The sequence below is a fragment of the Panthera leo genome, chromosome A3 (assembly GCF_018350215.1).
Source record: "Panthera leo isolate Ple1 chromosome A3, P.leo_Ple1_pat1.1, whole genome shotgun sequence".
NCBI lineage: Eukaryota > Metazoa > Chordata > Mammalia > Carnivora > Felidae > Panthera > Panthera leo.
In genome coordinates, this window is record NC_056681.1 from 48,151,008 (window position 1) to 48,162,702 (window position 11,695).

General features: G+C 49.6%; 1 protein-coding gene across 4 annotated transcripts; it reads right to left on the minus strand.

The window, feature by feature from the left end:
• Window positions 1-5,094: 5,094 nt before the first annotated feature.
• LOC122215880 (cystatin-9-like) lies at window positions 5,095-11,466 on the minus strand. 4 transcript variants are annotated; one of them, XR_006200594.1, is made up of 4 exons: window positions 11,149-11,447; window positions 9,287-9,406; window positions 8,233-8,402; window positions 5,295-5,381 (listed from the first exon to the last, which is right to left on the minus strand). XR_006200594.1 is itself a non-coding variant. In XM_042931785.1 (3 exons), exons 1-3 carry the CDS (start codon window positions 11,386-11,388, stop codon window positions 5,292-5,294), a joined length of 444 nt encoding a protein of 147 aa, XP_042787719.1. In that variant the 5' UTR covers window positions 11,389-11,466; the 3' UTR covers window positions 5,095-5,291. The 4 variants fall into 4 exon arrangements, 2 of the variants coding, with proteins under 2 accessions (XP_042787719.1, XP_042787718.1); XR_006200595.1 differs by lacking the exon at window positions 5,295-5,381 and adding an exon at window positions 6,308-6,395; XM_042931785.1 differs by lacking the exons at window positions 8,233-8,402; window positions 9,287-9,406 and adding an exon at window positions 6,282-6,395 and having other exon boundaries at window positions 5,095-5,381; window positions 11,149-11,466.
• Window positions 11,467-11,695: the final 229 nt, after the last annotated feature.

Here is an 11,695-nt window from a genome sequence, read left to right on the forward strand (position 1 = left end):
TTTTTGTGACTTTTTTGCTTTTTTATCAGCTCTTTAGGGGCTGATACTGAGAACATAATGCCTTTTTACAGTCTTGATCAGCTTGTTCTAATTGACTCTGTCATCTACTAGCAGGACAATCTGCTACCAATAAACGGAAGAATGTATGAACCTGTTTCCAATATCTCATTGAACTCTGAGGACAAATTACTTTTCACTGACAGTTGTTTCTGGCGAACTAACTGGAGGACAGCTGTTTCTGGAGAACTAACTAAGCTCAACTGTTTTGAGCTTGTGGGTTATTTCATCAAGGTTCTGAGGGTCTGACTTATTTTGGAGTGTTCCTTCCATGGATTTCCACAAAAATCTCCATGCCTAGGACTCCAGGGAAGATACAGTCCAATGGTTTAGAAACAGTTTTAGACAACCAATCCAACTGGAAGATAGTTGGGTCATTTTTAGATTTGCAATGTACTTTTGGTTTTGACGTGAAGCAGAAAAAATGCAAGGGGATTGATGTTTCATGGATAGTAAGCTGTTTTGTGTATGTGTGTGTGCACAGTTTTATGTGTTAGTTATCTAATGCTGCATGTCTAATCACCCTGCCCCTAGTGGCTTAAGAAATTTAAGTCTCTCAGGGTGTCAGTGGGTCAGGGATCTGAGGGAGACTTGGTGGGGTGTTTCCAGGTGTCACTGTCTCTCTTGAGTGAGTGTCTGAGTATCTACACTCAGTCATTGACTACACTGCCCTCACATGAGGGTTAATTTGGCTCTGGAGAATCCACTTCTCAGGTGGCTCACACTCATGACTACAAGTTGACGTTGGCCATTGACAGGAGATCTCTGTTCTCCTCCATGTCAGTCTCTCCACAGGGCTGCTATGTGCTTCATATGGCTTCCTCCAGATAGAATGTTCTGAGAGACCAAGATGGAAGCCAAAGGGCATTGAGCCCTTTGTGATCCAGCTTCAGATGTCACACACGATCACCTCTTCCTTGTACTATTTGCCACCCAGATTAGTTCTGGTTCAGTGTTGGGGGGACTCTACAAGGGTGTGAGACCAGGAGATGAGGATCAGTGGAGGCCATGTTGGAGGTTGGCTACCACTGTGTGTGTGTTTGTGCACAAGTGTGTGTGTGTGTGTGTGTGTGTGTGTGTGTGTGTGTGTGTGTAGATGTGGGCTAAGATAATGAAGATAGTTAACATGACCAGAAAGCGGCACTTTCTGAAACCTGGATGTGGAAACTGCAGCACTAATGTGCAGGTCAAGGCCAGCCAGGGCAGTGTCAGTAGTAGCACAGGAGCTACTTAGATGACACATGTCATCTTAGACATATGAGAGACAGTGAAGATCAGAGGCCACCTGGCTGACAGGTAAACACTACCCACACTGAGCCTCTTTGTCTGAAGGCTTTCTCTCCACCTGTGGGAGGTGGCTGGAGTGCTGTGGAGGGAATGCCTCAGCCTTTGTACCCCTGGAAGAAAACACTGAGGCATATTCTATCCAGTCTCCGAGAGGTAAAAAGACAAAAGCCCTAGTTGCCCACATTGTTAATCTGCTCACTGTTGTATGCTGCTTCCCATTCCTACTTCCCCATTGTCTTCTGGTATTTTCTACAATTACCTCCAAATAAACAACTTGCACTTGAATTTCTGTCTTAAGGTCAGATTCTGGAGGAAACAACCTCATAGTGGAGTTCAGATCCACTGTGAGGGACAGCGTGGGACCACCTGAGCTATGTCTGGGGGAAGCCAGGCAACAGGACACAGTTTGTCTGCACCTTCTCACCTCAGCCAGCAGTGGTGTCCTGGGGAAGGCACACCCTGGCCTCCATCCTCCTCCACATGGTCATGGAGCTCTGGGGACACAGTCAGAGTGGGTCTCATCACATTGCTCCCCCTACCTTGGGATGAGGATCCCTATACCTGCAGCACTATATCTTGTACTTCTCTGCCCACCTCTGCACTTAAGCCCGCAACCACTGTGAGTGAACAGCCTGAACTGCCAGCACACTTTCTCTCTTGCTCTATAACTGGAGTTAGCCAGCCCCACTTGTTCCCATGAGCAGCCCCTGGCACATGACTTTCTCCCCTAGCCCTGACAATAAGGTTCCATACATGGAAAGACCTAACACATTCACACACCCTTGACTGTTTGCATCTTATCCATAATACCTGAAACATCTGGGGCAAATCAGACTGTACTAACCACAGTCAAGTCATCTGGATAATATTAGTGGGATACTGCTTTGGGTTTAACTCTCCAAAACTACCTGGGCCCTTCTGATGCACTGAGTTAGTAAGAATGAAGAATCAGGATCAAGACAGTTACATTGACTGAGATTTCTGAGTTTTTATTTCGACAGTTGGCAGGGGTATATGTGAGCATGAAGAGAACTGGAATGTGTGGATGTACAGGCTCTGAGACACTTGAGTGTCTGAATATTGGCTCATTCCCTTCCAAGATTCGAAGGCTCATTAAGGCTAAGCCTGGGCCACTGGTGTGTGTGGGGAGGCAGCTGCCAAAGAGAAATTGCATCCTTCTCTCACACTTCTCTGGAAATTGTGCTCTTTAGAAGACACATGGAAGCCAGAAGCATAGGCTTTGCCACCATGTCCTAGTTTTCCCTTTGATCATGAGAAATTTTGAAAAAAAGAGAGTCAAAAATGTACCTTGAAGCAGGGCATGCTCCTTTCCTGGGCTAGACAAGGGCCAGGGAGAAATCCATGTGTGAATCTCATGTAAGGTATTGAGATCTGAGGGGTGTCAGCATCAGGGACTGGAGTAGATATCTGGAATGTACAGAGTCATGCTAAGGCTCACGCATATGGCAAGGACTGCAGGCTGCTGGGATATATTCTTATGTACATCACCTGCCAGCTCCCCCTCCCCCAGGTTCCAACCCCCCTTATCCTTTTGGCCCCAATGGGCGAAGCCTGGGCATCCTCCAAGGCCTCCTCAAGCTTTCCACTTTGTTGTTACTTTGTGTTCAGTCCTGTATTTACTTGAGGCTATATCATGACCCTGACACCCTGGAAAAGTTGAGGAAAGTGTCAATGTCCCTGGTAGTTGGTGAAGTGGCCACAGAGCAGAACACTATTAATATGTGAAGAGCATTTGATAGCCACTACAGCTATTTTCAAGCCTTCAGGTCTTGACCCAGAGACTGAGGCTGACAGGTCAACCAACAGCTAGGGTGGTGGAGTCAACACTTGACTCACGTTTCAGGAGAAGAAGAAGCCCTCCTAAGAAGCCTTAGTCCTCCAGACTAAGCCATGGACTGGGCCTCTTTTCCTTTCTGGTAATTGAGACCTGGCCAGGCAGCTGAATTATGTTTCTAGCAACTTGCTGCCTCTGTCTCTGCCTCTGGCAGGGCTTTGCCTAAGGACCTACCTATGGCAACAGTGAGTATGCAGAAACCCATTTCCCTGTACCTTTAACACACAGACTCTGGAAAAGAAGCAGGCAGGACCACCCCAAACCAATAAGGATGGACAGGGTAAGGGAGAGGGGTGTTCCCACAAGAACTAGTCTCTCAGTCCTACACTTATTAAAAAGCTGGAACACCTGAAACATGTACTCACCCTCAGGGCCTTGGGCACAGTAGAAACTGTGAGAAAATCCCTACTTTCTGTAGATTCCCATGGGAGAAGGAGGGGCGGAACGATTAACGAAGCCCCACAAATGTGATCTGGTACAAAATTTAGTGAGACCCTGCCAGGAACCACAACTTGATGCCTTACCTTGTTGGCTCCACTCCCCCAGTTCCAGGAGGTGGGATGAGCTCACAAAGGGCCTGGACAGTTACCTCTCCCATTCCCACCACAGGAGACTGTCTCCTAGAGCTACATGATGGTACTTCAGTAGAATTAGTGGAATTGACTGTGGAAAATATGTTGGGATCACAGTGGATAAAGAGGCCCCTTTATGCTTCCCTCTGTGGATTGAGGCACAACTCAGAACAGACCAATGTGGGAGCAGGCAGGAGGGTGGTGGGTGGGAGGATCTTCAGAAAAATCTACTCAAGTCTGGGACTAGGTGGGGGTGCTGTGGGACAAGAGCACAGCTGTGTCCATGCTGAGTGATGCTCAGCCAGCAGCAAGGATGCCCACTGCCAGGCTCTCCCCCGTCTCTGTCTGGAATAATAGGAAGCCCATCCAGGTCTCTATGGAGGATAAGCCCTGAAGACATCTAATACCACATGTCTGCTGAATCCCCAGTGAGACCCTGTGAGGCAGGCTGGAGAATGTAGATAATTCATTTGGGAGATGATCACAAGGGCACACACAAAAAAAAAAGGGAGGCAGAAGAGGGAGAAGTCAATGTGGCTGTTGTTATGGGTCACTGAGCAGCCATGGGTTTTGTCCTGCAGGAAAGTGTGATACCCTGTGGATCTTGCCTCTGACAGCCTCTCTGAGGCTGGGATATTGGGCCCTTCCACACTACAGCCCCACCTGGGGATGGAATGTTGCCTTACTTCTCCCCACTGAGGTGTGCCTGCTCTGCTTCTGGAGTGCCACTTGCACAGAGGAAGCCTTGAGCAGAAATTGAGGGAGACAAGGACATTGGGGTGAAGCAGGGAATGTCAGCCACCGGGTAGTCCAACTGCATGGGCACTGAAGGGATGACTGGTTAGGTGGTGCTGCCACAGCTTGAGAACCAAATGTGGCCCCTGCCTGTGTGTAAATACAGTCTGACTGGAATACAACACCCTTATTTGTGTTCATATTGTCTATGGTACTTTCAAGGCGACACTGGGGAGTTGAGAACAAGACCATTGGACCCTCAAAGGACAAAAGTTTGCCAAATTTTCTTCTAGAAGATTCACAAGACAGGTGCCACATTTGTCCTGAGGGCCAAGGGCCTGTCTGGGTTCATCTTTTACTTTGGGTTGCCTTCAGAGTCATGGTCATTGCACATCTGGAGATGTAGGTCATCCCCCATGAGCCCAGAACAGCAGCTCAGAAGCACTTGTGCTTCTAGATTGTGCCACCTGGAACTGGCCCAGAGGTCGTAGAGGGAAGAAAACTCACACACTTGGGACCATGAGGTTTCCCTGATGGATGATTCCTTCACTTGCTCATCCCCTCCTTCTGGAACCCTGACACACAAAGCTTCTTGAAATGCTGATTTTTAATAATCTATTCTATATGAAAAAAATGGACAATGAGGAATTTCCATAATGGCTGGAAGTGAGATCCAGGCACTTGCTAGAAAACAAACAGAGCTGGTGTTGCACAGCCACTGAAGAGACACCTATAAGGAGCAACTGGATCCAGAACAGCCACAGTCAGGCAGGGTATAGCAGCACTCAATGGAAGCCCTCGAAGCAAACATTGTACAGGTGTTTGAAGGTGGTTTCCCAGGGTATAGTGGCAATGGTGAAGAAGCTGTTGAAAGTCTGAGGGATCAAGCACAGGTGGAAGGTGAATGGAGAGTGGTGGAAAACAGAGACTCTAGCTCTCAACACAGCACACATCCCAACCACACCTCCTGAGATGAGCAGCTGGGGATGCAGGCTGTGGACCTCAGGTGCATCTCTGCCTGAGCCCTGTCTGTTTTGTGCCTGGGGCCTTGTCCTGACCTCAAGGGCTCCTGTACCATGTTCTCATCCTTAGACAAGTGGACGTCAGGGGAACACTCAGGTGGATGCAGTGTGACCCAGGCCCCTAGTAGAGCATTAGGGTGCTCTCTCCCAGGGGATGCTATGTCAGAGTAGCCCCTTGTACCAGGTGGTCATGTCCCCGAGCTGGGGTTCACCTTGAACTTTTCCCCTGGAGCAGCAGCTGATAGATCAGTGGGATGCAGGTCAGGGCATGGGAGGGAGGAGTGTGGGATTCTCCTCAACCCTCACACCCTCATGCACTCGGCAGAGACAAGAGAACCTCAGAAATAGCCACAACAGGCCAGGTGATGTAGCCCATCCTGACATGCCCCTCTCCTGAAGGCAGGAGAGGGAGATGGATAAAGCTCAGAGAAGGGACTTCCTGTCTCAGCCCCAGGAGACATGGACCCTTGTGGCCAGGAGCAACCTGACCCCACTATGGCCCGTGGGACAGGTGCTAGAATGAGGTGAGTGGACAGAGTCAGTTATGACATTGGCTAGGGGCCTACCAGTGGACCCTGGGCCTGGCCTGCCTGGCTCATTCCTACTGCAGCACCAGCCATGAGTGTGACAGGGCCGGTTTCTCCCTCACTCCTTTGTGTCCCAAGGAATGGCACTGTTATCTACTCCCCCTCCCCCCCTGCCCCAAGCTGTAACGTCAGCTATGTAACACAAGGGGTCTTCTGTGTGTCTTACATTGTTCAGCTCTGGGCTTTCTTGGAAGGGACAGTTGTCAATGTCATCATCAAATTTCCCACATTTGGTTCTGCAAAGCTCCAGCTCCATGGAGAAGGCCAGGCTCTCTTCTATCTGTGGTACATGGAGACATTAGATGCCAACCCACCATGGTTCTGTTGAGCAGCTGCTAGTGTAGATCCATGCAGTGTAGGGAGAGCTCAAACACTCCCCCACTAGGGAGATGCCTCTGGGGCTGGGTCAACTTGCTGGGGGTAAGGCCAAGCTTGGGGAATTCACAGCAAAGAGGCCTGTGATTGGTATTCAGGCCAGGGGGAGACGCCATCTGAGTCATACACCATTAATACATCACACCCTGGAGCTCCAAGTCCCTAGATGCCCCTGGGAGACCCGGCCTGACATCCAGTATGCTTCTGAAGCTGCAGCAGCACTCCTGGGGCACAGGTGCCCAGTGCCCAGTGTCTAGGTTGGTGTTGGCTCTGTAGAGTTTGTTGAGTAACATCAGTCCCAGAGTGGGAGACTCATCTACAGCCCCATTGTCACACCTGCCACCTGCCAAACAATAGGAAAAGGCCCTGCAGTGCTGATGGAATACTCCCATGTAGGCGTGCACACACCCACACATGAACATGGCTTCTGGATACTTCTTGTCTTATTACAAAGTGCTGCTGGAATTCTCTCTACTCCTCTCCACTCTATTCTGCTTCATTCCATCCCATACCCTCCCTCCACCTTCCATTTTCCACAATACCCAAACTCAGTGCAAGTGCAGATCTGGGAAACCCACAGCAGAGGTGTAGCCTGAGAGAGCTTGGGTGGCAGACCCAGCCGGGAGCTGGCACTGCAGCGTGTGTGAGTGTGTATGTCTGTGAATGAGTGTGTGTGTGCACATTGGGGGCCCAGGACTTTCCTCTATCTCTCTCTGGACCTCTTCCCTGAGGGCCAGAGGGAAGGGCAGTAGGAGCTCCACCCTGCATGAGCTCCAGCCTCTGTGGACGCTGCAGTGGCTCCCTGTGGCTCAGCCTAGAATCATACATTCCTGGGAGGTCCATCCAGGTCTCTGTAGAGGATGAGCCCTGAAGATGTCTGCTGTAGAGGATGAGCCCTGTAGCATACATGTCTGCTGTAAGTCCCCAGGGAGACCCTGCAATGAAGACTTTCTGGGGCAAGTAGTGCATTTAGGAAGTGATGACGGGGGACACAGAGAGGAAGGGAAGCAGAGGAGGGAGAAAGTTAATGTGGCTGTTTTATGAGTCACTGAGCAGCCACGAGTTTTGTCCTGCTGAAGTGTGTGAGAACCCTGTGGTTCTCATCTCTGGATGCCAGTCTGAGGTTGGGACCCTAAGCCCTTCCCCACTGAAGCTTTTCCTGGGGGTGAAGTGCTGTCCATAGTCCTTATCTTTCCCCACTGAGATGTGTGTCCTCTGCTGGTGAAGTGCCACTGGTACAGAGAAAGCCTTGCTAACCAAAGCTAGGGGTGGAAGAAGATATTGATGTGGAGTATGGAGTGTCAAGTCCTGGGGTCACCAGCTGCACTGGCACTAGAGGAAAATCTGTGTGGGGGTGGGAGGCATCCATGGCCTTGAGGACCGAATCCGATCCTTGCCTGTGTGTGTGTAGATACAGTCTCACTGAAAGACAACATTGTAATATGTGTTCACATTCTCTATGGAGCTTTAAAAGCAACATTGAGACAATGATAATAAGACTAATGACTTACTAAAGCAGAGGTCCTAGAGGGAAGAGAACTCACACACTTGGGACTATGATGTTTCCCTGCTGGATGATTTCTTCACTTGCTCGTCCCATCCTTCTGGAACCATGCCACACAAAGCTTCTTGGAATGCTAATGTTTAATGATTTTTCTATATGAAGTAATGAGGAATTTTCACAATGCCCCAATAGGAGATACCAGATATTTACAAATAAAGAGAACAAAACTTGGACCTACTCAACCACTGAAAGGCCACCCACAGGACATCACTGGTGTCCCAGAGGAGAGCAGCCAGAGCTAGATGGGCTGGAGTCTCATTTGTGGAAGCCATCCAAGCAGGTCTTGTTCCAGAGTTCAAACAGTGTTAACCAGGGCTCACTGGCGATGGTGAAAAAGCAGGTGATGATCTGAGGGTCAAGCACAGGGATGGAAGGTGAGTGGAGAGTGGTTAGAAATAGTAGCTTCAGCATTAAACACAGCACACATCCCAATCACACATCACAGGATGAGCAGCTGTGGGGCAGGCTGTGGCCCTCAGGTGCTTCCCCTTGCCTGTTCTGGACCTGGGCCCTTGTCCTGATCTCAGGGACTCCTGTGTCATTTTCTCATCTTTAGGCCAGTGGTCTCCAGGGGACCTTTAGGCTGACCCAGTGTAACCCAGACCCTTAGTAGAGCATTGGGGTGCTCTCTCCCAAGGGGTGCTAGCTCAGAAGAGCCCATCACTCCAGGTGAGGTATATCCCAGAGCTGGGGTTCACCTTGACCATTTCCCCTGGAGCTGCAGCTGATAAGTCAGTGGAACCTGGTCAAGGCATGGGAAGGAGGGTCATGGGTCCCTCCTCAATCCCCATGCCATTGATTCTTTTCTCAGTGGGACCTGAGAAAGCCATTTTGGCAAAGGTCATGTTGCCCATCTCAATATGCTCCCCATGAATTATTTAGAAAAAGGAGGTCAATAAAGACCAGAGAAGGGATATCCTATGGCCTTCCCAGGAGACCTGAATCCTCGTGACCAGGAGCAATCTGATACCACTGTGGCTTTGGGGACAGGCAGCTAGCATGGGGTGAGTATTCAGAATCAGTTCCCAGATTGGCTAGGGACCTACAAGTGGATCTTGGGGCTGGCTTTCCCAGCTGGCTCCAACTGCAGCACCAGCCATGGGTGTGACAAGGCCTGAAGCTCCCTCACTCCTCTGTGTCTCAAGGAATGGCACTGTCATCTTCACCACCTCCCCTCAGCTCCATGCTGCATCCTCAGCTGTGTAACCCAAAGGACCTGCTGTGTGTCTTACATTGTTCTTCTCTGAACTTGCTTGAAAGGGACAGTTGGCAATGTCTTCATCAAATTTCCCACATCTTGTTCTTCTAAGCTGAAGCTCAAAAGAGAATGCCAATGTGCTGTCCTCCTTGAACTGTTACAGACATGGACATTAACATGAGAACCCACCTCATGGTACCCTTGAGCAACTGCTACTGTAGATCCATGCAGTGTAGAGACAGCCCCAAACACTCCTCCACTAAGGAGCTTCCTTTGGGGCTGTGTCAGCTTGCTGGGGGTAAGGCCAAGCTTGGGGAATTCAGAGCAAAGAGGCCTGTGGTTGATATTCAGGCCAGGGGGAAATGCCAGCTGAGTCATTCAGCATTAATACATCACACCCACTGCCCCATGTCCCCAAATACCCCAAGGAGACCGAGCCTGACGTCCAGCATGCTTCTAAAGCTACAACAGCACCCCTTGGGCACAGGTGCCCAGGGCCTGGCAGGGTGTTGTCTCTGTAAGAGTTTGCTGAGTAACAGCCCCAGAGTGGGAGGCGCATCTACAGCCCCATTGTCACACCTGTCACCTGCCTGGCAATAGGAAAATGCCCTGCAATGCTGCCGGAACACTCACATGTACAGACACATGTGTGAGCACACACGCACACACACACACACACATAACACACACACACACACACGCACATGAACATGGCTTCTGGATACCTCTTGTTCTAATACAAAGTACATTCTGATTTTTTTTTATCTCTTCTCCACTCTATTATGCTTCATTCCATCCCATAACCCCCACTCCACTCTCCATTTCCCCCAACTCCCAAACTGAGTGCAAGTGCAGATCTAGGAAACCCACAGTAGAGAGAGCCCAGCCTGAGAGAGCTTGGGTGGCAGACCCAGCTGGAAGCTGGCATTGCAGTGTCCACAGAGGGTGGAGCTCATGCAGGGTGGAGCTCCCACTGCCCTTCCCTCAGGCTCTCAGGGCAGAGGTCCAGAGGGAGAGAGAGGAAGGTCCTGGGCTCCCAATGTACACACACAATTCTCTCACAGACATACATACTTACATACACTTGCTGTATGTTCACACTCACAGACATACCACACACTAACCCACACTCACTCACACTCATACCTACACACACAAAAAGTCACACACTCACTCAAAAATTAATACTAACACACATATACACTTGCACTCAAATTCACTGAGACACTCACACCCACACTTACACACCCCAAACCCCTTCATACACACAACCAGACCTGTTCCTGTTAGAGCCCCTGTGAAAATGGCATTCTTGGCTGCATTCTGTAGACTCTCCATTATAAGAACAGTACTCCAGGATTGAGAACCATGGTCTAGGAAGAGTATGGGAGGAGTGCAGAGAAGAGGCCCTGAGGTCACAGTGGCTGCTCTGGATGAGGAAGAATCCTTTCTCCCTGGATCCTCCATCCCCACTCCCTCCTCTCTTGGTGTCTGTTGTCTGTTCCTGTTTGCATATGTTTTCTTAGAATATTTCTTCATTATGTCTCCTCTGCATTTCTCAATCTGTCTCCTTCTCCTCCTTTCTGTCTTGGTCTTTGCCTTACTCAGGATCATTTCATAGGACTACCATTCCATAGTCCATATTTTGATCATCAATAAGTAACTTCTAAAAATGATGAAGAGGAAAACATCTTACATGTGGTATACATTGAGCTGGGTGTTTGCATTTTTAAATTGTTTCTTTCATAAAACTGTAACTAACTGTGGTGTTTGTATTTTTGCTGTATTACGGACTTCAGATGGTGAACAATATCCCTAGATAGGACCCCTGACTGCACCTCTGATACTGACTTCATAGCAAGTGCTGGTAATTAAGCCAGAAGATGTGGTACATACCTGCTCTCTCCTGGGCTTTAAGATGCGCACCAGCCTGTAGGCATTTGTATCGTTGCTCTGCAGGTTGAATATGTGTATGGCATATTCCACAGTTGCAAGTAAGTAGCTCATCGTAGATTTTTCATCTTCACTCTCTACTTCTTCCAGGAACTCAGAACCTAAGAGAAGCAGCAGCATGGCCCAGGGCAGAGCCCACCGGCACCGCCAGTTTGGAATGACTACAGATACTTGGACACCCATGGCCTTTGTCCTTCTAGCTCAGGCTCCCACTGAGCCTCCTTGGGCATTGGTCCAGTATATCAGCTTCAGAGCAACTCCTCCCTCTGGATCTCCTCTCTGCTATCATACCCTGTCCCTTCCCACATGTCACCCTGACTCCCCCATCCCAAGCTGCATAATTGCCTCCTGTCTAGAGAGGGGGGCAAGCTCAGGCAGGGTGGTTTGAAAAGAACCAGCAGTGAGAGGGAGGGGTCCCCTGTAGCTGATTTCCAGACAACCTCTCCCTCAGCACCTCACTGGAGAGGGACTTCATTTGTATGCCCCAGAA